Source organism: Mercurialis annua, linkage group LG7 (genome assembly GCF_937616625.2).
Source record: "Mercurialis annua linkage group LG7, ddMerAnnu1.2, whole genome shotgun sequence".
NCBI classification, from domain to species: domain Eukaryota; kingdom Viridiplantae; phylum Streptophyta; class Magnoliopsida; order Malpighiales; family Euphorbiaceae; genus Mercurialis; species Mercurialis annua.
The window spans coordinates 8,951,623-8,977,603 of NC_065576.1; the positions used below are offsets into that span (position 1 = coordinate 8,951,623).

The 25,981-nt window shown below is 33.2% G+C and overlaps 3 protein-coding genes across 3 annotated transcripts; 2 read left to right on the top strand and 1 right to left on the bottom strand.

Moving 5' to 3' along the window:
- The first annotated feature begins 1,723 nt into the window (after nt 1-1,723).
- Nucleotides 1,724-2,750, top strand: LOC126656730 (uncharacterized). Its single transcript, XM_050351334.1, has 2 exons — nt 1,724-2,041; nt 2,142-2,750. The coding sequence occupies exons 1-2, from the start codon at nt 1,724-1,726 to the stop codon at nt 2,748-2,750; spliced, it is 927 nt and encodes a 308-aa protein (XP_050207291.1).
- Nucleotides 2,751-6,132: 3,382 nt separating this feature from the next.
- Nucleotides 6,133-14,482, top strand: LOC126656731 (uncharacterized). The gene is made up of 10 exons (XM_050351335.1): nt 6,133-6,157; nt 6,241-6,621; nt 6,736-6,930; nt 7,039-7,048; nt 7,168-8,204; nt 8,307-8,536; nt 8,599-8,889; nt 8,965-9,090; nt 14,107-14,178; nt 14,381-14,482. Exons 1-10 carry the CDS (start codon nt 6,133-6,135, stop codon nt 14,480-14,482), a joined length of 2,469 nt encoding a protein of 822 aa, XP_050207292.1.
- Nucleotides 14,483-18,899: 4,417 nt separating this feature from the next.
- Nucleotides 18,900-21,282, bottom strand: LOC126655074 (uncharacterized). The gene is made up of 3 exons (XM_050349075.2): nt 21,179-21,282; nt 20,563-21,080; nt 18,900-20,470 (listed from the first exon to the last, which is right to left on the bottom strand). Exons 1-3 carry the CDS (start codon nt 21,228-21,230, stop codon nt 19,115-19,117), a joined length of 1,926 nt encoding a protein of 641 aa, XP_050205032.1. The 5' UTR covers nt 21,231-21,282; the 3' UTR covers nt 18,900-19,114.
- Nucleotides 21,283-25,981: the final 4,699 nt, after the last annotated feature.

A 25,981-nucleotide genomic window follows, 5' to 3' on the forward strand; every position in this document is an offset into this window, starting at 1 on the left:
AAAAAAAAAAACTCAACCCAAAATCCAACCACCTATTCTAACCCAAACCACCCCAACCCAACCACCTCCGCCACATCACTGCCGGAAAATTTTCCGGTCATCTTCTTCAAGTGAAAGATGACCGGAAAAAATTTTCCGGTCATCCGGGAACAGGACCGGAAAAAATTTTCCGGTCATCCGGGAACAGATCCAGGCAAGGAGCTGTTCCTTGCCGGATCTGTTCTAAGAACAGATCCGGCAGATCCCGTCGGATCTGTTCCAAGAACAGATCCCAGTCGGGGATCTGTTCTTGGAACAGATCCCGTCGCGGATCTGTTCTTGGAACAGATCCTTGCCGGATCTGTTCCAAGAACAGATCCAAGAACAGCACCCACTTAACAAACTACCCAGCAGCAGCCATTTAGTACCTTTTTTTCTCCATTATTTGATTGCCCATCTTCTAATCTTGAAACCAATCTTGGAAACTTTGATTTTCTTGAAAAATCTTGAAATGGGTTGTTCTGGATCGTCTCGGGCCAAAGGAAATGGTAAAGATTTTCTTTGTTTTTCTTGTTTTTCAGTTCTTGAAATCCTGTTCTTTGCTCATATTACATTCAGTCTGTTTTTATTTATTTCAGTTCTTGAAATCCAGTTCTTTATATTTGGTAGATTTTTGGTGATGATGGTTTAGCAGTGATCATTTGTCCAATCCTTTTTCGAAGATTTTTGGTTGTGTTTTAGTTGTTCAAGATCAAGATTGATTCTTGATGTCTAACTTCGGGACCAAATAGCTTACATAATTACAAAATTTTCCGGTCAGCCGGAAAAAATTCCGTCCATGGCGGTGGTCGGACGTGGTGGCCGGAGAGTGGTGGGGTGGTGGTTCGGGTGAAAGTTGTTTGGTTGGATGTCATTGGGTTGATTTGATTGGGTTGGGTGTTTTAGGGGTATTTTAGGTGTTTTAATTTTTTAGGGTAGTTTGGTGACGTGGCAGCTGACGTGGCACCACTATTTATTTATTTTATTTTTTAAAAAAAAAGTCAGTTGACCAAGAAACGGCGTCAGGGGTATTTTGGTCATATTTTGTCCAAAAGGGGTTTAGTGAGCGCCGCCACAAAGATCAGGGGGTTTAGCGTCCGTTTTTAAACATCAGGGGGTTTAGCGCCCGCACCCCTAAAGTTGAGGTGCCATGGGTGATTATTAGAAAGTTATATCTATATCAGGTTTCAATTCAATAAATCAGATTGTTTTAATCCTAAGTGGTTCAGGTACATATTATATAGGACTGATATCAATTTCTTTATGCAATATTGTTTTAATCCTAAGTGGTTCATTCAGGTACTTATTTATTTCTCTATGAATAATGTGATTTGAGAATTATGACAGTGTCTGGACAGACATATTTTTTATAAAAAAATAACAACATCCAGAATTTTGTCTTCATTTATTTTAGACCTAATTACTCAAAAGCCCTTCACTTTTTTTTTTCAATTATACCCTGACGTTAAAAAACTCTCTCAAAATCCTTCCACCTTTAAATTTCATTCCAATTGTACCCTGACGTAGGAAAATCTTTTTAAAATCCCCCCACTTTTAAATTTTTTTCAATTGTATCCTAAATTAAAAAATCTTATAGTTTTCATTTTAAAAAGTTATTAGATATAATTTTAGAAAAAATGAAATTTTGCATTATTAATAATATTAGTGTAAGTTAAAATGTGAAGGAGGTCTGGGTGTTAAAAATATGAGACAATGGAATAAATGTGCAGTCATTAGACATGTTTGGGATCTCTTGGTGATGAAAGAGTCCCTTTGGGCTACTTGGATAACAAAGAACAAGTTAAAGAAGCTGAGCTTCTGGGGTATCACCAAGCCCTTGGATACAAGCTGGAACTGGAGAAATCTCATCAAGTTAAGACAGTCTATCAAAGATTGTTTCAGCTACAAGTTGGGGAAGGGCAACTGTTCCTTCTGGTTTGATCCTTGGCTTTGTGGTAAGGCAATTTGTGATGAGTACCCTGTTATCTCCTTGGAAGATGTTGATATCCCCAAGATTGCTTGTGTTAAGGATTTTTGGAGGAGAGGAAGCTGGAACTTACCTGAACCAATTGATGAACAGATTGATTTTCTTTGGAATAGAATTCAGAATAATTTTGCTATAGATGATGAGAAAGATGATGAAGTTTCTTGAAAGTTCAGTAAATCTGGGAAGTTCTCAATCAATTCTGCTTGGGATTACTTCAGAACTAAATATCCTAAGGTGCCTTGGTGGAAAATTATTTGGGGGTTCAGGCTGTATCCCTAAACATAGCTTCATAGCCTGGCTTGCAATTAAGAAAAGTCTTAAGACTAGGGATAAGTTGAAGAGATGGGGCTGCATAGATAATGAGAACTGTGTGTTCTGTAACAATGCTCCTGAATCTGTGGAACATTTGTTTTTTGAGTGCCCTGAGTTAAATGCTGTTATTAAAGCTGTTATGGAAGCCTGCTTGATCAACAGAGACTGGATAAGTTGGAGAAGAGAGTGGTCTTGGTATGGAAAGAAAACAAATGGGAAGACTATGTTAGCTAAAATCATAAGATTAGCATTCATGAGTTCAATCTACAATGTTTGGAGAGGAAGAAATTGTATAATTTTTGAGAAGGAGAAGATTACAGGAACTGTCATCAAGTCATGGATCAGGAATGATATTCTGCTGAAGATGTTTTCTAGGAGGAACAATTCTGAGATGTTTTTGAAATTGTATCAGAACTGGATTAGACTTGTTTAGCTTCTGTTGTTTGTTTTGAGTGGCCAGCTTTTGTGTTAGCTTGGCTTTGGTGTGAATAGTTTTGAGCTTTAATATATCACTTGGTACATTTTACAAAAAAAAAAATATTAGTGCTTAATTAGAATATAGATTAAAAATGAAAGATTATTTTAAATTTTTTTCATGTGAAAAGAGGTCAATTTAATACTTTGGAGTACAATTGAAAAAGAATCTAAAGGTTGAGGGGTTCTGCAAGGATTTTCCTACGTCAGGGTGTAATTGAAAAAAAGTTTAAAGATGGAGGGCTTTTGAGTGATTAAACCTTTATTTTATAAAAAAAAAGTTTCAATTTTAAATGTCATGAAATTAATTTTTAGTACTTTGAGTTTAGATTTTTTTCCTTACTAAGATTGCATTCTTTTTATTGATTTTGATTTATATTTCTCCTTCACCAAAGTTTTAGTTTTAGTTGTGCATAAATTCTTGAGTAGTGAAGTTATTTTACCACTCCCTGGGGGTTTTAGTATACTTTCATATAAGAATAATTACTCAAAACTCCTCCATTTTTAGTCTCTTTTGCAATTGCACTCTAGGATAATTGATTTTAGAGGTTACTGTACTTTGTAAAAATTGCAAAATAGTGACCGAACTTCAAAACGTAACATTTTAGTTACTATACTATTTGATTATGTTAAAATAGAAGGATTTTTGGTCACTGAAGAAAAATATTTCGAGTCGATTTTTTTATTAATTGTGTGTATATATAGAATATAAGGTATTATTTCTCATAAATAATCAAATTTTGATTACTACATATGTATAAATTGACCGTAAAACACTTAAAAACCTCCAAAAGTCACATATTTAAAAGTTTAGTAATCATTTTGTTACGTTTTAAAGTTCAGTCGCCATTTTGCAATTCTTGAAAAGTATAGTGACCTCTATAATCAACTATTTTCAATTTTAGCCCAGTTTGCATTTTTGTGTCTCAATTGTACCCCAAAGCATTAAATTGATCTCTTTTCACTTAGAAAAAATTAAAAATAATCCTTCATTTTTAGTGTATATTTCAATTACACCCTAATGTTATTAATAATATAAAAACAAAAGGATTATTTTAAATTTATTTAAGTGAAAGTAGGTCAATTTAATGCTTTGGGGTGCTATTGAAATATAATAAAGCTAAAATAGTATAAAATTGAAACAATTCCTACGTCAGGGTGCAATTGCAAAAGGGATTAAAGATGGAGTTTTTTTGAGTGATTAAGCCCTTTAATATAAAACATATGATAATATCCCATACACTTTTTATGTTTTTTATTTCATACCAAACCAATTTTATATTTTTACATAGTCCCTTTATTTTTTCAAAATAGTTTATGAACTTCTTATGATTTTTTACCTGGTCACTATTCTTTTCAAAATAGGTTTTTGGTCTCTGTGCTACAGGAGAGTGTATCACCGTTTTACACTTCTGTTAACAAAAGTACTTCATAAAACTATTTTTGAAAATAAAAAAAATTCTTAAATAAACTCAGTCTATCACATCATCCATTGATTACTATCACATTATGACACGTCATTAAAGTAATGACAGTCTTGTAAATTCGTGTGTTATTTCTTTACATATTTAAATAGTAATATTGAAAAATTGCCATAATTTTAATGACATGTCATAATGTAATAGGGTTAGTCTATGAATGACATGGGGAACTGAGTCTATCTAAGAATTTTTTAATAAAGAGATAAGATAGATGCCATCAACTTTGATTCATCATAAAACTTTTTTTTTATAAATAATAAGTATATTAAAGGCCACAAAAAATGGCATAATCCAAAGCTAAAAGTTTTCACACAAAAAGTGGATCACAAGAAACACATTAAAGGCTACGACTTAAAGTTAAGAAGAAGCTACAAGTTCGAGAACAAAATATAGCGAGGATTTCTGTAAAAATCCAATCTTGAGTAAGAAAAATTCCTATTACTAAGATTAAACAGCCAAACTACCTTAGAGACTATTGCTAAGATTTAACTACTTCTCTAAGGTAGTTTGGTTGTTTAAACTAATCCAATCCTTATTCGAATCTACATTCTGAAAGACTCTCCTGTTCTGCTTTTCCATATCTCCCAAATCACTAGCATCCAAGAAACCTGCCATAGATTCCTGTACGGCACTCCAGGAATAATATCATACCACTAACACATGAAATCTACAAAAGACAATAGAAAAATCCAGGCTATATCCAAAATTTGTAAAATACCACACCATATACTTATCGCATAACTGCAATGAATAAATATATGTGCTTGTGTTTCCACAACACCAAAAAGTGAGCATAAAAATATCCATTATAATGATAGAACAGATAACCAAAAAATGAAGAGAGGGAACTCTATCATGTAAAGCAAGCCAAATAAAAAACTTAACTCGAGGAGGAGCTAAAGAATTCCAAATACTTTTAAATGGATTAAAAATTGCCATGTCAATTTGCTGATTCATATCCCAAATCCCATCTTGAAACTGAATATTTTCTTCCCTTCCACCAGCAGAAATATGTCCTTCAACAGTAGCAGAAAATGTACTCACAGTTGCATCAAAAAACCGGTGGCCAGAACACACAACAGCAGCTGAAAACCGGTGAACAAAACTCACGGCAGCAGCAGCAAACGGCTGAACAGAACTCACAGCAGCAGCAGCTAACGGATGAACAGAACTCACAGTAGCAGTAACCGGATCAACAATGAAGGCAGAAGATCGTCTTAGAGTAGTAATTGTTGGTAAATATACGCAAGCGTACGTATGCCAACTTGTAATACAGATTACAAAGTCCGGATATAGTACCCACAGAGAAAGCTTCTAAATGAAACTAGTTGGGAGACTCGCTTTGGATAGTTGAAAATATATTTTTGGATTGAATAAGTAAATTAAAAGACAAAATTAAACTATATTGTAAATTAAAGTAAACTAAAGCTGTAATTAAATTGGTGTTTTAACAATAATGAAAAAAGCATGGATTAGTAACTTTCATTATGTTGTTTAGTCGATTTGGGTTACGGATTGGATTGTTCTACTAAGGTTCATACTAGTCGGAAACACCTAGAATTCTCTCTCGAGCAATTGCAGGCAAAAACAGAGAATAAACTAATAACAGGTTAACTACTCACTCTCGCATAGTGATTAGCCTATTTCCTAATCAATCAATTGTTTATGAAGTAAATCCTATGAACATGTGCTTGTTTATTCACTATCACACAATTAACGCCTGCATACTTAATTATATTGGTCTATTTCAATTTTACTCTCTCGAGCTAAAACTAATACTGATGGAATAGGCTAATTGATCAGTTTAGGCTAAGCGTTAAGAACAATAAATAAAACTCAGTAGAAACAAATACTCGGATCATGTTCCAATCCTTTTCAGCTCCAAGTTGGTTACAGATTGGGGCCTTAAGCCTTTTAAGTCCATTAATGCTTGGTGGAGTCATAAGGATTTTCATTTTTTTATTGTAGATTCTTGGTCATCTATTTCTAATAGGTTTCCGAACGCAAATTTGGTGATTAAATTGAGGGAGCTCCATAAAGTGTTAAAAGTTTGGAATCGCGAGATTTTTGGCAATTTGGATAATAAGCTGATCGCTGTTCAGGTTGATATCACAGCCTTGGAAGCTTGCTCGGACCTTCAATCCCTTAGTGATGCCGATAGTATTAGGCTTGCAAGCCTTCGCTCAGAGTTTGATCAGCTGTCAAATCATATTGAGTCGCTCTGGCATCAGAAATCTAGACTTAATTGGAATTTGAATGGAGACAGAAACACCAAGTATTTTCATATGGTTGCTTCTATCCATTCAAAAAACAATTTGATTTCCGAGTTCCTTATTGATGGGGTTTGCTGTACCTCTCCTGCTGATATTAAACAAAGGGTGCATTCTTTTTATAAGAATTTGTTTAAAAGGAATTCACGTGTTTGATTCTCTCTGGATGATCTTCTAATTAATTATCTCTCAGATTCGCAGGCTGAACTTCTTTCGGCTCCATTCTCTGAGGATGAAATAATTTCAACTCTTATGAGTTCTGCTGATAATAAAGCTCCGGGGCCAGAAGGCTTTAACTACTTCTTTTATAAGAAGGTGTGGAAATCTCTTAAGACAGATTGTATCTCCCTCTTTGATGAGTTTTATACTTTGGCTGCATTTCCTATAGGTATTAACTGCCTTTCTTGTGTTGATTCCTAAATTTCAGGGTGCCACTAATATTAAGGATTTTAGACCGATCAGCTTAATCAATTGAGTTTTCAAACCTATTTCAAAGGCTTTGGCTAGTAGATTATCTCCAGCTCTTCCTTTGGTTATTTGAGAGAATCAATTTGGGTTTATTAAAGGGAGAAATATTCATGACTGTCATATGACTGCCTGAGAGATTATTCATCTTATCAAGCAGCGAAAGGAAAAAGTTTCTCTTAAAGCTAGATTTTAGAAAAGCTTTTGACACTATTTCTTGGCAATTTATTTTGCAAACACTTCAGAGGATGAACTTTAATAGTAAATGGATTAGTTGGATTTCCGCTTGCTTTGATTCCGCCCAGCTCTCTGTTCTTCTTAATGGCTGTCCTACTGATAATTTCTTTATGGAAAAAGGAGTTCGTCAAGGAGATCCTATTTCTCCTATGCTTTTTGTCTTGGCTGTGGAGTGTTTGCGAGCAATTTTTGCTAAAGCCTGCGCTTTGGGTTTGTTATCCGGTATTCACGTTGATGGTTTGATAGACGACCTTTTCATTTTGCAGTTCGCAGCTGATACTCTTTTATTTATCACTTGCGATTTGATGATGGTGGAGAGTTTGTTACGTATCCTGCGCTGGTTTGAGTTGATCATTTCTGGCCTGAAAATCAATTATCAAAAGTCATCCATTATTTGTATAAACGTTGACGCAAATTCTCATTCTAGAGCATCTGCAATTCTGAACTGTAAAATAGAGAAGCTGCCTATCACCTATCTAGGGCTACCGCTTTTTGATAGAGCGGTGGGTTCAAAGCTTTGGGATCCTGTTATTTCTAATTTTTCAGTTCAGCTGTCTATATGGAGAGGTAATCTTTTGTCTCCTGCTGGAAGATTAACTCTCATTAAATCCGTCTTGTGCAGTTTGCCAGTCTATTTTCTTTGCACCTTTCGTATTCCCCAGTCTGTGGTTGTTTCTCTTGAACGTATCATAAGAAGGTTTTTATGGGCTGGTAATTCTAATATTAAAGGTTTCAGCAAAGTGGCTTGGCCGGATGTTTGCGTTCCTTATTCTTCAGGTGGTCTTAGTATAACTCCTTTGCGTACTAAGAATTATTGTTTATTTTTGAAGTGGATTTGGAAATTAATGTCTCCGGACAAAAACCCGAATTGGTTTTCTGTGGTTTTGAGTAGTTCGTCTATCATCTCTTGGATTGATCTTGATTCAGTAAATGTCCTACGCCTCTCTCACATTTGGAAACGTATTTATAATTCCTGCGATAAGAATAAGAAAATTTGAATATGTTTTAAAAATTCTATCTCATTGATTTTGGGGGATGGTAACTCTATTCATTTTTGGCAAGATAATTGGTTGGCTGCCGGTCCTCTTAATCGTTCATTCCCAGATCTGTTCCTTCTTTCTCGAAGCAAGGATGTTATGGTTTCTGCAATTTTCCATAATGATCTGCAGCAGTTCACGGGTTTCTCCTGGTTTCGTCGCCTGCGCGTTGGCGAACAACATCGGCTCTCTGATCTGGTCCAGCAGCTCCCGCAAGCTTCAGCTCTTCTCATTTCACCGGACATGCCTGTTTGGGTAAGGAATCAGCAGTACCCTTCAGCTTCCATGTTTGCGCTGCTTCAACAGAAAATGTGCAGGCCGGTTCATTCCTTTCTGCTGCATCAGATTTGGAAGGAAACTATTCCGCCTCGGATTCAGTTTTTGTTTGGTTGCTAGTTAGAGATCGTATATCTTCTAAAGCTACCTTGGCTTGGAGAGGGATTCTTCATTCTGATTTATCGTCTTGTTCAGTTTGTTCGGAGGAGGAAACAGGAATTCATATTGTGTTGCACTGCAATTTCGCTTGGAATTTCTGGTCTATTTTATTATCGAAGTGCATCGTTAGTTGGGTTTTTCCGGGTTCTCTAGATGATTTCTACAGTCAGTGGGTCTCCTTATCGGATCGTAAGCATCACAAGTTTTGGAAGCTCCTATGGTTTTATGGAGTTTGACATTTATGGAAGGCTAGAAACAATCGAGTCTTTAAAGAAGGCTCTCAAGACGTAATTTCTTTGCTTTATTTGAGTGTTAGCAAAGCGGTTGAGTTTCACAAGTCGCAGAATCGAGGATTTCCTTACACCGGCAATGACGTTTTTAAATGTTTTGAATTTTTTTGTAACTTCTATAAGCTAGTGATTCTGTTTTTCTTTTCCTTTTTACCATCCACACTTTATGGATGTGCTAATATAATGATTATTTATTCAAAAAAATAAAAAAATAAAAAAAGACTTGCCTATTAAAATAACATAAGACATAAAAAGAAATTAAACTTGTCGATGATATTTATTTAAAACATAAAGAAAGACTTGACTTATATATATGAACATAAAACATAAAAAGAAAAAGAACTTGTCTGCAGTCGACTTTTAGCATAGACAAAGACTGAACAACATTAAACAATATTATTTCAAGAAGCCTTGTCTGTAACATAAACTTGAACATATCTAATATCTATATAATAAAACTGGGTCCAAAATCACTGTACATTGTACAGTAATTTTGGCCTCATATTCCATTAATGCCCCTTTCTTTTCCCCCTTATTTTTAGATTATGCCCTAGCTCACAAAAATAAAAAAATATATTTATGCCCTTACCATTTCCTCCTTATTTCTATAATGCCCCTCTCTTTTCCCCTTTATTTCTAGATTATGTCCTAACTCACAAAAATAAAAGAAAAATTCATTTATGCCTTTACCATTTCCTCCTCATTTCTAGGCCATGCCCCTTTTGTAAAAATTATTGTTTTGTTAAATATTCGTTTAAACAGACAAAACTAGCCCCGTCTTCAAATTATTTCTACGATTATCATCAATATATCATCAACCATTCATCTTCGTCTACTTTCAATCCACCATCCATAAATCTCATCTTCTTTCCTTTTTAAAATCCATTTGTTCCAGTCTCAAAACAAAATAAACCTATTTTTTATTATACTTTTTTTTAAATCTGTTAATATAAAAATTTAAAATATAATTTATTTTCTATTAAAATTTCTAGCTTTGCTCTTATTTAAGCGCTAAATCAATTTTCTATTTCAATCAAAATTTATAGAAAACCAGTTAGTTTGGATGAAAAAAATTAAAGAGATAGAAGGTACTATGTGCATCCGATCAAAAAAGAAAACTATAAAAAACATACATAAACTTAATTTTTGTTATGCAAAAAGTTAAATGACATAAATGATGGTATGCATTACGTGAATGGAATGATTTTTATCCAATTGTAAATTTATAGTTTCTATATGTATAATTTCAATTCACTATATTTTTCAATAATTTTTATTATTAAATTAATATTTTTCTATTGCTTATTGGAACATCACTAGATAAAGTATTGTTTATCAAAAGTAATCCTTCTCGAGGGTCTCTGCAAAAGGATAGTCCACCGGCTGTGATGTTTTAACTAATTTGTTGTGTGTAGTTCTTATATCGTATTATCAAAATTTTCTAATATTTACTAATACTCAAATAGTGCAATAAATTAATTGGGTTATCAATTACCAAAGCATATTATTCAATTGTTTTATTCAAATTGTTATTTGTTTTATTATTATTATTATTTTTGTCAAAGGCTAAAATATTTTTTTTTATTAAAAAATATAAATTCCGAAGCGTAGCGAGGATTTCGTACTAGTAATTATATAAAGAAAGACTAAGCCATTAAAATAACAATAAATATTTTAAAAAATATATAGAAGACCTGTAACATTTATTTTTAAATCACCTGTGACATTTACTTAGAACATAATGAAAAGCTAGCCTATTAAAACATTTGAAAAAAAGAAGACTCGCTTGTAACTTTTACTTAAAATAATGAAAATAATATGGGCTTTGTTCATAAATGCTTGAATGGGCTTGGTCTTTTTAAAAAAAAAAATTTAGCAAAATATCTAAAAAATAAAAATATTAGCATTTTTTAATTCATATTCTTCATCTTTATTGTCTACCTCATAGTGTTTTATGTTTACTTTTTTCTTTTCTTTTTATACTCCATATTTACTCTACATTCACATTTTCTTCTTTTCCTTTATCATCATCTTCTTCTTCTTCTTTTTTTCTTCATCTTAGTTTATTCTCAAAACAAATTAACAAATCAACAAACTAATTCTAATTTTCAACTCATAACATTTCAAGAAGTTAATTCCTGCGAATTTATTATTATTTCTTAAAATTTTATTGCTAGTTTCAAATCTAGTTTCGAATCCGCTCGAATTTTAATTCGTAATCAAATCGCATCAAATTTTACTTGGAATTCAAATTTAACGATCATAACTTTTTCAAAAAACAAAAAAAAATGTAAATTTTTAATTTATTTGTTCTCAATAAAAATCTATAAAAACGGTTTCAAACAGTTTCAAAAACAGTTTCAAATGCAGTTTCAAACGGATTCAAACAATTTTTAAAAGACATGTTTATTATCATTTAAAAGAAATTATACAATAGTTTCAAACATTTTACAGGCGTTTCAAACAGTTTCAAAAAAAAAAAACAGTTTCAAACAGTTTACAAAGATTTCAAACAGTTTACAAAGTTTTCAAACAATTTATAAAGGTTTCACACAATTTCATAAAACACAAGTTGCAACCTTTATCTAGAAACAGTTTCAAACAGTTTACAAAGGTTGCAAACAGTTTTAAACAGTTTCTAAAAACACTTTCAAATAGTTTCAAAATAGCAGTCTCAAACCGTTTACAAACGTTTCGAACAGTATATAACAGTTTCTAGAAAACACTTTCAAACAGTCTAAAAATAATAGTTTCAAACCGTTTACAAGGGTTTCGAACAGTATATAACAGCTTAAAAAAAAACACAGTTTCAAACGATTTCTAAAATTAATTAAAAACATTTGAAAACCAGGTCAAAATATCATTAATGAAGAAACTGACGATTTTTTAGGAAAAAGTTGAAAAAAAAAACTCCAGAAAACGATTCTATAATAATTTAAAACAACATAAAAAGAAAGAAGAAGAAGAAGAAGAAGAAGAAGAAGAAGAAGAAGAAGAAGAAGAAGAAGAAGAAGAAGAAGAAGAAGAAGTTTCTCATCTATCACCCATCATATTATCTCTTAAACTCTTTCACGGTTACAAACTTTCTCATCTAAGTGAAATTTATTGAGTTTGTATTCAAATTTCTTTGTCTTAGAGTTCATTATATAATGTAGAAAAGAGAAAAAGGAGAAGAAAAAAAAATGTTGCTGAGAAAAAGAAGAAAAAAAAAAAGAAGAATAATAAGGAGGAAAGAGAAAAAGAAGAGAGATAAAAAGAGGAGAGAGAAAAAACGTAAAGAGAAAGTTGTAGAGAAATGAAAAAAGAAGAAGAAGAAGAAAGAGAGAGAAGAGAAGAAAGAGAAAAGAAGAGAGAGAAAAGGAAGAAAGAGAAAAAGATAAAAAAAATAAGAGTATACATGTGTCTTACATGAGTGGAGTAAAAATGATAATATGTTAAAATTCTAAGAAAAATTATTGCACACAACCGTTGCGCCATGTCATTCGTGCAACAAACCAATTATGCGTTAGCCATGTGTAAAATTGAATGATAAAAAAAATAAGTAATAATTAAAAGATTCCCTATCGCAAATGCTCATTGGCTTGATGTAAAAATGACGTGGCGCAACGGTTGCATGGGATAAACACTCAAATTCTAATTGGGGTAGAGATAGAAACATTACAAAAAAGAGTAAAAATATAAATTTTCAAAATTAAGGTATTTAAAACAAATAAATCTAAAAACAGAGTATTTTGTGCAAATTCCTCTTTTAAAAACACTCTTCTACTAAAACTTTAGCACATATACGCCTTTTTTGGTTAACAGATAGCAAACATACCTTTAACCATAACAGACTAATACTGTTAAATATCTCCATCTTCTCCGATGAACAACGACGACTTCTTCTTCAAATCAGTAGAAATTAGGTTCCTCAAAAATCAAATTTGAAGATACAAAAAAGTATAGAATCAAATAGCTAATCTCCAATCCGGTTTCTACTGATTTCTATAAAAAATTCTGATAATTCAATAATTCATCAGTTTTGTCCCGATTATTCAATTATTTCTTTGACTTCAAGCATTCAATCTCTCATCCATTCCCTTTTATTGTCCAGACATATTAAAAAAGTTTAATTACATGAAAAATCACCAACTTAGCATGTTTGGCTTAACATGATTGTAATTTTGGCAATTTCAGACATGAACTCTCATATTTTTGCAATTAATTAAGACACCCATTGAATTTCCGACTGCAAGGTGCTTAATGTGGATATTAGAGCATACTACGTGGAAACGGTCATCGCCACCTAATACACACATTGTATTGGTTTAATTACGCAAAAAATCGCCAACTTTAATTTTTTTTGCATATTTAGCATGAATTTTAAATTTTAGCAATATCGTACATAAACTTTCATATGAAATTCAAGATACCGGTTGTTTTCTTTTTCTGTGCTTTTTATTCATTTATTTCATTTTTGTAAGTCTTATGCTTAATAATTAAATAAATTAATTTTATAAGGGAGAAATAATTTAAGAGGACTATTTTACATGTTAGCTATGACATCTCTCTCCATATAACAAGAAACAATGAAGATTAAGTTCTTTAATTTAACATTAATAAGAGGAGTTAAAGTATCATTGAAACCGTTAGAGTTATATTTAACACAAAACAAGTATTTAAAAAGCATATTTGCTCTCCATAAAAAAATATTAGCATCATTTTTTATTTTTTTTCATTGTTTAAATCACAATTGACATGTTTTAAAAATATTTATTTTAAATAAGCTAAAATTTTATTTTCAAATTCTTTCTTTCATATTTAATAAATGGCTTAATCACCAAAAAAATGCCAAAAATTTACATCTTGTGTCACTTATAGCCAAACTTTTCAAAATTACCAGATTTAGCTAATTTTGCGATATTCTATTTTTTTTCAGTCATTTTTATTCGAACCCGATTTATTACCTACATGTCATCCATGTCACTTCCAACTCAGCAAACTAGCTAACATGGCAATATTCCAAAAAATGCCAAACCTTTAAGTCTTGTGTCACTTATAACCAAATCTTTTAAAATCACCAAATTTAGCCAATTTTGCTGTATTATGTTTCTTTTCCAGCCATTTTTGAATCGAACTATATTTGTTGCCTCTCATTCATGTCACTTACAACTCAACAAATTAGCTGACATGGTATTCTATTTTTTTTTCAGTCATTTTTATTCGAACCCGATTTATTACCTACATGTCATCCATGTCACTTCCAACTCAGCAAACTAGCTAACATGGCAATATTCCAAAAAATGCCAAACCTTTAAGTCTTGTGTCACTTATAACTAAATCTTTTAAAATCACCAAATTTAGCCAATTTTGCTGTATTATGTTTATTTTCCAGCCATTTTTGAATCGAACTATATTTGTTGCCTCTCATTCATGTCACTTACAACTCAGCAACTTAGCTGACATGGTAACATCGCAAACCACTAACCCAACTTAATCAAACCAAACAATATCTAACTAAATTAAATAATAATTAATTAATCACTAAAACTCATATATATTAAAAAACTAATATTAATTTATTTTATTTAATATATATAATTAATGTTATACCAAATAAATTAAATAATTAAAAAATCATAAATTCGAATGGATATCGTAAAATTTAATATTTTTTTATATTTAAAAATAATTAATATTTTTTAATTATCTAAACACTTATATAAAATATAATTAAAACTAACTTTAAATGAACCATTTATTAAGAATTTATTTTATTAAAATAAACCTTAATTATCTCGAAACCTGCCGCCTTCGAGACCCGTCGCCACCGAGACCGACCGTCGAAGGAGAAGCAGATCTGCTCTGCTCCTTGTCGCCTGAGAAGAAGAGCAAACATGTTCCTTCTTGCCTGAGAAGGAGTAGATCTGCTCCTTCTCGGAGACGGCAGGTCTCGGTCACGGCGAATTTGGATGTCTGTTTAAATTTTACGATTTTTTATTTATTTAATTTATTTAGTAAAAAATTAATTATATATCGATTAGTTATTAAATGAAATAAATTAATATTAATTTTTTAATATATATATATATATATATATATATATATATATATATATATATATATGAGATTTAGTAATTAATCAATTATTATTTGATTTAGTTGGATTTGATATTTTTTTTTTGCTTAATATTTATTTTGGTTAAGTTGGATTAGTGATTTGGAATGTTGCCATGACAGCTAATTTGCTAAGTTGAAAGTGACATGAAGGCAAATAAATTCGATTTGATTCTAAAATAGCTAAAAAAAGAAACATAATATAGTAAACTTGGCTAAATCTGGTGATTTTAAAAGGTTTAACTATAACTGACACAAAACATAAAGGTTTGACATTTTTTGGGATGTCGCCATGTCAGCTAATTTGTTGAGTTGAAAGTGACATGACATGTAGGCATCAAATCTGGTTCGATTCAAAAATGAAAAAAAAACAGAATATAACAAAATTGGTTAAATCTGGTGATTTTTAAAAATTTGACTACAACTAACACAAGACGTAAAAGTTTGGCTTTTTTTGGTGATTAAACTTAAATAAATCGATCATCTATCTTTACATTACATAAATATTTACTTTTTTTATTCAATAAAAAAATCATAAGTCTTTTTTTTTACACGAAATAATCTTTATTAATTTTAACCAATTATAAGTATAAAAAAATAAATATTTACAATAATTTGTGATAACTTCACATACAATAGACAAATAATCTTCCATGGCTCCTGACTATTAGGGTACCTTACAACAAACCCTCAAATGTTTAAAAACGATCAGTAAACCCTCTGATTTTTGTGGCGGCGTTCGATAAACCCCCTAAGGACGAAAATATCACTGGGTCCGTTTTTTTTATCAACTGGCGGCGCCACATCAATTGACACGTCACCAAAATATCCTAAAAATTAAAATACCCAAAATAGCCCCAAATTAATATTTGATAAAAAATCTTTAACCCTACATAAAACCATCTATTCAAACCTAATCCACCACCCGACCCAACCCGCCCCCCTCTAGTTGTCTTCTCAGGTGAGAAGACCACCCAACTTCTTCTTCTCACCAAAGAAGGACCCAGCTGGATTGTCTTCTCACCTGAGAAGATGATCAGCTGGGTCTGAGAAGACGTCCCAGCTGGGTCTTTTTCTCGTCTTCTCAGACAAGCTGAGAAGACCAGTTGGTCTTCCCAACTCGTTTGAGAAGACGATATGTTCGTCAAGAAGGGAGCTTCTCGAAAAATCAATTCCTCTTCTAAAAATCCCAGCCATTTTTTCTCTTCATGTCTCGATCGAGACACTTCCTGTCTCGATCGAGACATGAGTAATTCTCATGCTCTGCTTTAGTGTTTCTTCTATGTCTTTAGCCACTTCCTGAATTTTTCAATCCTTTGCAGTTTTGGTTCAATTTAGCTCCGCATCCGCTCCGCTTGTTCCTTGAGCAATTAATTCAAAAAATTCATATATCTGATTGATTTGATGATGTCCCCCCTTATTCCCGACATGCTATGGTACCCCGGGATGGGTAGGAGCTTTTGTACCTGAAAGGATTGCACATAGAATAAAGTATCCAAAGTATCAAATATGCATGATAAAAGTTATAAAGCGATGCAAATAGACTCGTATAAATGGAGTAAATATACTCCTAACAACTATTTGGCTCTTCACCCTAGTGGGAATACCTCTTTCTTGGTTGTTGACGCTCGCACGTTGAAAGAAGAGGCTCAGGGTTTGTTTGCAGAGCATAAGCAGGGTCATGCCGTGCCACCTCCTATCTGTTTACCTTTGTCGACTCCTCCTTCTCCTTCGGTTTTTGTTAGCCATTCAAGCCTTCCTCCGCTGTCTTTGGGTTTTTTCTCTGTATTTGCATCTCATTCTTTTGCCCTCCCGGACCCCAGTATGCCGTTTCTATCGGAGGATTTAAGATTTTTGAGTACTCCTAATGCAGGGTAATTTTGTAATGGATTTGTTTTGTAGACTCTTGTTGGCTATTTCCATTTAATGAACTTGCATATTTTGATTACCTTTATTTTATTTTCATTTCTCTGTTTGCTTATGTTATTTGTTTATGCCTTTTATTTGTGTTCTCTTGGTTGAATGTTTTCAATCAAGTTACTGTGTTGGTTGCTACTTCTTTTTGTTGTGGGGACTGTTCCCTAGATGCTTTGGCCCTTTCCTTATTTGTTGTTTTGTTTTTCTTTTCTTGAGGGATGTTCCTTAGATATTTTGGCTGTTGCCTTTTGAGAGATGCCCCTCAAAGGCCGTTGCCTTTTGGGAATTGTTTCTCATATGTTTTGTTTGTTTATGCGCGTTTTGTAGCTTCTAGTAAACATTTCTTTGTGTTTTTTTTATTCATGATACAAGTTGAGATGTTTTACATTCCAGAATCTAGGTACTTCTTATCCCTCTATTGTTTCTAGACGGTAGGCTGCTCTTCCGGTTTTCTTGGTTAATTGATATGGTCCCTTCAGTTGCTTTCTAACTTGCCTATCCCAGTATTGTATTTGCGTATTTCAGCATCTCTTAAGACTAGGTCCCCTACCTTAAATTATCGCTCTCTTACCCTCTTGTTATGCTACCTGGCCGCTTGATTTCGGTAAGCTTCCGCTCGAACATTTGCCGCATGTCTTCTTTCTTTCAAGTGATCCTTCGATAATCACAGTTCCTCTTCACTCGTTTCGTCGTTGTAGTGTTTTGTTCTTATCGTGGGCATTCCTATTTCTACTAGGATGACCGCTTTCACTCTGTATGTGAGCCGGAAGGGCGTTTCTCCTGTTCCTTTTTTTAGTGTCGTTTTTTATGCCTAGACTACGCTATGTAGCTCCTCCGCCCAGTTTTCTTTTGCCTCATCCAACCTTTTCTTGAATCCTTTGCAGATTGTTCTGTTTGTAACGTCCGTCATTCCGTTGGTTTAGGGGTGTGCCACTAATGTGAACTGCAGATTTATTCCCAGGTTCTCGCAAAAACCTCTGAATGTAGCGTTGTCGAATTGTTTCCTGTAATCTGTTACTAGCGTCTTGGATATGCCGAACCGGCACACTATTTCCTCCAAAAGAACTCCTCAGTTTTGGCTACGGTTATCGTAGAAACTTCCTCCATCTCTACCCACTTGGTAGAATGATCAACTGCCACAAAGATGAATTTCTTTTGGCTTTTCGCCATTGAGAATAGTCCTAGGATGTCTATTCTCCATTTTACAAAAGGCAAAGGGCTGTGTGCTGGCTTTGTCTCTTGGGCATATGTGATCTGCTCCGTGCTTTTAGCATTTGTCGTATTTTCTGACTAGTTCTTTCGCATCTACTTCCATAATTTGCCAATCTGCTATTTCTTCATGATATACTATTATATTAATATTTCTATTATAAAAAAAAATTGACTTAATTATTTAGAATTCGACAGAAATATGTGATCATAAAGGTTAGGCTAGATTGAATTTATAACTAAATAATAAAGGAATTTATTTAAATAATGTTTTTATTCAATAATTAAAAACAATTATGAGTAGGAGTATTCTAAACAAAATTCATATAAATAAAATAAAATAAAATTAATAAAACTTATATAAAATATTTAAAGAATATATTATAACATAAAAGTAAACTAATAATAAAGATTATGAAATAATTAAAATTGATTTTTATGAACTAATAATTAACTAAAAGTAAATATAACTAAATTTTGGTCAAAAATATGAATAAAAAAAAAGAGTGTCTTATTTTTTTGAAGAAATTATCATAATTTATTATTATCTATATATGTTATTCAATAGTATATTTAATATGCAGTTGATCACTGTATCTTAGATTTAGATAATTAAATAAATTTCTTAATTGATTTTTACGAATCATCTTGTTCCAATTAACCAAAAAAGATTTATGAACAAACAAAATGAATTTTATAGAAATACATTAGTTCTGAATGCATAAGAGTATAACAATATTATTTAGTCAGGAGCAATTACACATTAAACACAAATGATTATCGACCATTTTTGCATATCAAGAACCGAAAAAGAGTAACAATTTTCCGTTATTTTCCACAAGAAAAACTGCAAATCTATGAAAGATGTGTTGAATGGTCATGGCATTCAGGTTTCGAGGAGCTGACGGAGACTTTTAATGTCAGTGTCTTGCATTTGTCGGAGAGACTGAATGGCGATTTGAACATTAGCTACTATGTTTTCCAGGTCTTTAACTTGAACCGTGTTATCACTGTCAAATACGTTATCGTTCAGTTTTAGAATCTGAATAGCCTTCTGATGATTCTCGCCAAGCGATTTAACGAATGGCTCAAACGGATCATCTTCGACTCCCTTGTCCGATGGAAGTTCATTAGGCTCCAGGACATCCTTCTCATCTTCTAAGGCTTGTGGTGTGTTGATTTTGTCCAAGTAAATGTTCATACCCGGGGTGGCAAATAAACTATTGGTTGCAGTTCCCATATTATTGTCACGTGTTGCAGGGTAAACCAGGCGAACCTGCTCTATAATAATCTCTTCACTCTGCTGAGTCTTTGTTGGTGTCCCTGAGCCGAGAGATTCAACTTTAACATCCTTGTCCGGATTCGATGAGTCTGATGATATCTTTTGAGCATCACCTGCATCTTTCATCAATTCTAATAACTTATTCAGCTCAGTGGTAGCATCCATTAGAGCATTCTTACCATCGTTAGCTTCCTCGTCGGGTGATGTGTCGCTTGTTGCAGCGTAACGCTGGCGATCAAGGGAAGCCAAAGATGACAGTGCAGAAGGCTCCCCACTCTGATGTGAAACTTCTTTGATCTCCGGTTTTGTCTCTGTTTTTGTCCCTGAGAGAGTCATGCTCATCCATGGTTTAGAAAAATAGCCTGTAGATTTAGTGTTTGCATCCTTGTCCGGTTCCGTTGAGGTTGGTGATTGCTTCGGAGCATCAGCTGCATCTCTGATAAACTTAAACACCTTTTTCGCCCCATCTTTCATCGTCTCAACAATTTCAGCTGACTCCTGGGCACCATCCTTCTGAGCAGCACCTGCAAGACCATGATATGGCACTGTCTTACACTCCGGTTTCTTCTCAGAAGCACCTGCAAGGGGCGTCTCTATTCGTGTTCCTGAGAGAGTTATGTTCATCGCAGGCTTGGAAAATAAGCCTGTTGCATATGTGCCGAGAGATTTAACATTCACATCCTTGTCTGGATCTACTGCGGCTGGTGATTTCTTCTGAGAATCAGCTGCATCTGTCATAATTTTAAACACCTTTTTCGCCCCAGATTTCACCGTCTCAACAATTTCAGTAGACTCCTTCACACCACCCTTCTGATCAGCACTTGACTTGATCTCCAATTTCTTCTCTGATTGTGATTTGGTCAACTCCGGAACAAAGGAAAATGCGTTGTTCAAATCTTCCTCATGAGAAATATATGAAAAAGTTCCCCCGTTGCTCATCTTTGCGATATCTAAGAGCAGCTTTTGAAGAAGCACAAAAAAGTATGTTAGTTTGAAAGCTGTAAGCTCATGTGCTTATGAGGTTGAACTGAAAATTATGCAATTAATAGTACCTTCACGTTTACGTTTACGCCAAAACCATATGTGAATACAGGTACATCGGTTGTCGGAATCTGCAAATCTACGACACTTTTATCATCTCCATTCATATCGTCTTCCACATCCGACATAAGCATAATAACAGGGGCACGCCCCTGGACTAATCTGCGGCCATCGAGAACTTGTTTTCCCAACAAAAGTCCTTCGAGCACTTGTTCCGCCTTTAAGCTGTCAACGAGTTCTCCAATCTCCGCTTGAGCACTTGCGGTCATCCACCTCAAAGGGAACATCCGCTCGGCCTTCCTCGGGAATGTCACAACGGAGAGACGATCATCCGGTGTAAGTTTCTTGATCAAGAACCGCAGGGCACTTTGCATTGTTTTCAGGTTCTTTCCATCTTCATTCTTCATGCTGCTGCCGACATCTAACACTGCGACAACATCCAGTCCGCCTCTTTCAGCTTTCACGTCGGCTCTGCCCGTAAGCTGACTCAGCTTTGCTTTCCCCTCTCGCTGAAAGTATGATACAAGTCCTGCAGAATTACCACCAAATGGCAAACCATTATATTCATTGATAGATTGTAATGAAATCTGAATTTAAATGGTAAAGCTATCCTCATGAAAATTGTACCTGAGGTGGGTGCAGCAATCTCAATCTGTTCATCATCGTTGTACTTACTCATTGTGCTTAAAAAACAACTAATTGTAATCTCAAAATTTTTCCTTTCCTTGCATCTGACCGGTACCTTCAATCCTATATATATATATATATATATATATATATATATATATATATATATATATATATATATATATATATATATATATATATATATATATATATATATATATATGTAGGAGGTGGAGTGTTGAAGGTTTTTTTAATTATAATTATTTTAATGGGAAAGGAGATTGGAATATTTCATTCTCAATACTTATTACAAAATTATGTTTAAAAGTTGATGAACAAAGAGTCAACGCAGCTCGCAAACTTTTGTATGAGGATCAAATAAGTTCAATTTAATCAATTAGACCTAAAACTTATATTTTCGGGATAAGATTAGTCACTTAAGTTAATTAGATACTTATATTTGCGTTTAAGGATCAAATAAGTCCACATTTGAGGTGTACATTTTTGGGTTACTTGACCTAAATTATGAGAGTTTTGAATCTAATTGAGTCAAAAAGATAAAACGGACTTATTTGACCCCGAAAAACACAAGTTTTAAGTTTATTTGGTGATAACATTAAAATAGACTTATTTGATCCCGAAAAACTAGTTTTATGACCGCGTTGACCCTCTGTTCGTAAGCTAATTGGTCTTAATAATACTCAAAACTATCATGGTTTTGTAATTCGGTGTTAACATTTTAATTTGTTTAACTAGATTGTTAAATTTTACAGTTTTGGTTTGAAAACTTATCATGTATGCAAAATTGGACCTAAAAACTCCCTTTCCGAAATTAAATTATGCATACATAATAAGTTGTCAAGATAAAACTATTAAATTTGATTGCTAGGTGTTAAAATTGGTGTAGATACATATTTTTCGGACAGATAAAAAGTGATAAGGAACTGAAGCGTCCAATGATGATTACCAAAAAAATTCATTCGGATGACGAAATATCGATCCGTTTGTTTGAATTCAAGCAAGCGTCATCAATGAACAGTTGTGAAATTGAAGGATTAATAAAACGTAAAAATCCAAAGAGAATATGATCTAAGTCTATGAAATTGGACTAATTGCGATATATTAGAAATTTTTATGGGCCAATTTGCAAGTTTGACAGGTTAAATTGACCATAATTAAACACATAGGGTCCTAGAAGTCCTTTTTAACACTTTTAGGCACCAAAAATAACTTTTAACCTTATTTTACGTAGCACACCTTAATAAATACGAATTTTAATTCAATAATGATCAAAATTGCTTTTCAACCTAACTTAAACACTTAATTGATAGACTTTAAGCTGAATCCTAACACTGTAAACCTTAATCTCACCATTAGAAATATGATCGCTAATCAGACTAGCCAGAGGTGGTACTAATACGTATCAAAAATCAAAGGCCAAATAATTAAAAAATGCCAAAACTTTTGTGAAAGTTTCACAAAAGTCAAAATCTTTCAATTTTATCCAATTTGTCCTAAAACGCATAATTTCGTTTCAAATATGTCAAACTACACAATTTTGCTTATGTGGCGCTGATGTGTGACATTGCCATATCAGCACTACGTAGGCGCCACATGAGCAAAATTACATAGTTGGACATTGTTGAAACGAAATAATGTGTTTCAGGACAAATTAGATAAAATTGAAAGGTTTAGACTTTTGTGAAACTTTTATGAAATATTTGGCCTTTTTTGGTAATTTGGCCAAAATCAAATAATGAAACCCCAATTCTACTGGCATGGCCGAACCACTCACTGCCCACACACACAAACACCGGTCAATTTAGTAAATCAAACAAGCTTCTACGCTTCAATCAATCAAGAACCCCCCGCTGCGAACTGATCCAAAGCTGCATTCCACATCCAGATCACTGGAAAACGAGTTAAGGACTCAGAACGGTACTTCTGGGAACCCTAATTATATCTATGTCATTTTTCCATCTATATGCATGCCAGACCTGCCAAGATCTGTTCCTTTAACTAATAAATCGTATTAATTGATGTTTCTCATAATTGCATGTAATTGTTATAATTGTTAATGTTGATGATTATGTCATGTTTAGACCAGATCTACATTAGAAAGATGCGTTTTAGGTTGTTTTACATGTTTCAGATATCCTCACATGCCAGATCTGATCTGATCTATAGGTAGAATTGCATATTTAGCCATACACTGCCTTTTTTACCATGATTAATGTTCTTAACATATTTTCCACCAGATTCGACCGGAAACATATTTTTATGATTTTTTTACGGTTTAGGATGTTTATATTTCAATTGCAGTACCCGTTTTGTGCATTTTGAGCGTTGTTTAGTGTATTGTATGAAAAACCGAGCCGAACGACGAACTGCCGCCGTCCCGTACACTAGCGCCGCAGCCACTTCCTTTGGCATCATGGTTCCCTCTGTTCTTCATTTCCAGAATCGTTCCGAGATCTTCCAAAATTCAATCCAAACTTGTTTTTGAGTTTCCGAGTTTGTTTGAACTCATAATTGGGCGATATTTGAGCCCACAGACATGTAATTAGTTGAAAGAACTTAATTTGTGCTGTTATGGGCCTGTCCCTCTTTATTTGGACCTCGAAGCCCATAATTGTATTCTGCCCAGCCAATAGGGCCCTAAAGCCCAAACCCGACGCAGCTACCGCTACATCTTCAACCGTCTGATACTGATCATTTGGAGTCACTGTTGCCTGCACGCCATCGTTAAAGTCCAGCAATTTCTAGAACAACTCAGAAGTTGATACAAGATTGGGTAATTGTTTAGAGCAACTAAATTGTAAGTCTACCGTTCCTTCACTTTGTACCCTTTGAATTGCAGCATTGGCTTCACCTGAGATCAGTACCACAACACCATTATTGATCTTAGTTGAGAGGACAGACGCTTCCGTAGTACGCCCAACACCAACGTATTGACGCAAAAAGTCCTTGTTCAAGTTCAATATAGATACAACATTCTCCAAAACTAATGATTTCTGAATGTTTTCCTGAGCAAAGTTGTTGACACTTCCAACCTAGTCAAATTCTACTGTCAAAGCAGACTCCACGATAAAAACAGAAAAAGATTTGTCTCCATAATTCACCTCAATCAGGTAGTTGATAAAACCGCATGCACTAGAAATAAGAACGAGGCCCAATTTCCTAGAAAACATTAGTAGACCATAACGATATAGGAAGCCCTGATATTGTTAACCAAACAAAACGTGAAAACGCTTGATTAAAATCTTCTACCCATGAGAATGACTGAAAGAAATCCATCAAACGGGGCCCGGTGTATAACATAAAATTCTTAGCCAATTTAACTGAAGCAAAAGTAATAAGGATCGCATTACTTTCTAACAAAACAATCCTCTCAACATCGATATTCTAAATAGTAAGGAAACTCTTCGACTTCAGAATCGTTGTTATGTCAGAAACCCTAGCAACAATGGATCGATGCATCCATTCGTTCTCAGTTGAAATTTGTTCGTTAGAGAGAGAAATGCGCAAATCATGCGTAGTTGCGGTATCACCTTAAATGTTAAATCTACCATCAGATTCGGCGAGCTTAAGATTCACCTTAATCTTTGAATTGTGGTATCAAATAAATACAAAAAAAATAAGTCAAAAAATTCCATCGACATTGAACACCTTCGAGTGATCGTCAAAATATTACTAAAATTTTGTTGGAGTCAGACAACCTTCGTCAATGCGCAATGGTCACTAGTGGTCCGACAATAGTGCCATCAAATGTACAATTTTTATAAAAATAATTTCTTAATTATTATTAAAATTATATTTTCTTACTATATTTATAATTATTTTAAAAAAAAGGATCATTCATGCTACTAAAGTTTGACTCAAGAATCAAGTGAGCCCTCAATGTCCGGAAAAGTTTAAATATGGCAATAACGTCTTAAAAATTGAACATTAATTTTAATTTTGTTCAAGTCTTAAAAAAGGTTGTGCTTATTTGTAAAATCTTTTTACATTTATTGATAAATAAATTCAAAAAAAGAGACATGAGGCGGCTTGATATTTATTTTAATTAAAATGGAGTTATTGTCATGAAATATCCCGATGTTCCGTTTTTTTATTTAAACACAATCTACTAAACATGAAACCACGTATCACAATCTTTTTTTTTGGATTGATGGCCCAACCCTTCATTTTGTGGCATTTATAGCTGATATGCCTTATACGTTGTCGTTTTGATCATTCAAAACGATCAAAACGGACTATTTATACGGAAAATAACGCACTAAACGGCACTGGCCTAAAGAATAAAAAAAATTAAAAAGGCTAGAATGTGGGATAAGACGTTTGGTAGATTGTGCTTAGATTGAAAATGGAAGAAGAAATATCTTACGACAATAACTCATTAAAATAACAAATTTAACTATATTTTAGACAATTTGAAAAACAAAATTATTTGTTTTTATGGAGGCAGAAATAATCATATTTATGAAGTATAATTTTATATTATTTTTAGATGAGGTTTTTGTTTCATTTTTTTTAAATAAAGTCTTTGTTTAAATTTAGCCACGAGTCGTTAAAATTTGTTTAAGCCATTATTAATGTAAATTTATTTAAGTCTTTGTTTACAATTTTTTTAAAGATGTTTACAATTTAAATTAAAAAAAAATTGTAAGATGGAGTCTTAAATTTGTTTAATTAATTTTAATTTTGTTCAAGTCTTTCTGCAATTTAAATTTGTATAATTCGTTTAAATATCGGACAATTCGGATAATAATTATATTACAATATATATATATATATATACTA

Coding starts and splice junctions, on each gene's coding strand:
- LOC126656730 (XM_050351334.1), top strand. CDS start 1,724: ATGAGACAATGGAATAAATGTGCAGTCATTAGACATGTTTGGGATCTC. Junction 2,042..2,141: donor ATATCCCCAAGATTGCTTGT/GTTAAGGATTTT, acceptor ATTTTGCTATAG/ATGATGAGAAAGATGATGAA.
- LOC126656731 (XM_050351335.1), top strand. CDS start 6,133: ATGTTCCAATCCTTTTCAGCTCCAA. Junction 8,537..8,598: donor CACCGGACATGCCTGTTTGG/GTAAGGAATCAG, acceptor GAAAATGTGCAG/GCCGGTTCATTCCTTTCTGC. Junction 14,179..14,380: donor TCAACAAATTAGCTGACATG/GTATTCTATTTT, acceptor TTTATTTTCCAG/CCATTTTTGAATCGAACTAT.
- LOC126655074 (XM_050349075.2), bottom strand. CDS start 21,230: ATGAGTAAGTACAACGATGATGAACAGATTGAGATTGCTGCACCCACC. Junction 21,081..21,178: donor GATTGCTGCACCCACCTCAG/GTACAATTTTCA, acceptor GTAATTCTGCAG/GACTTGTATCATACTTTCAG. Junction 20,471..20,562: donor GCGTAAACGTAAACGTGAAG/GTACTATTAATT, acceptor CTTCTTCAAAAG/CTGCTCTTAGATATCGCAAA.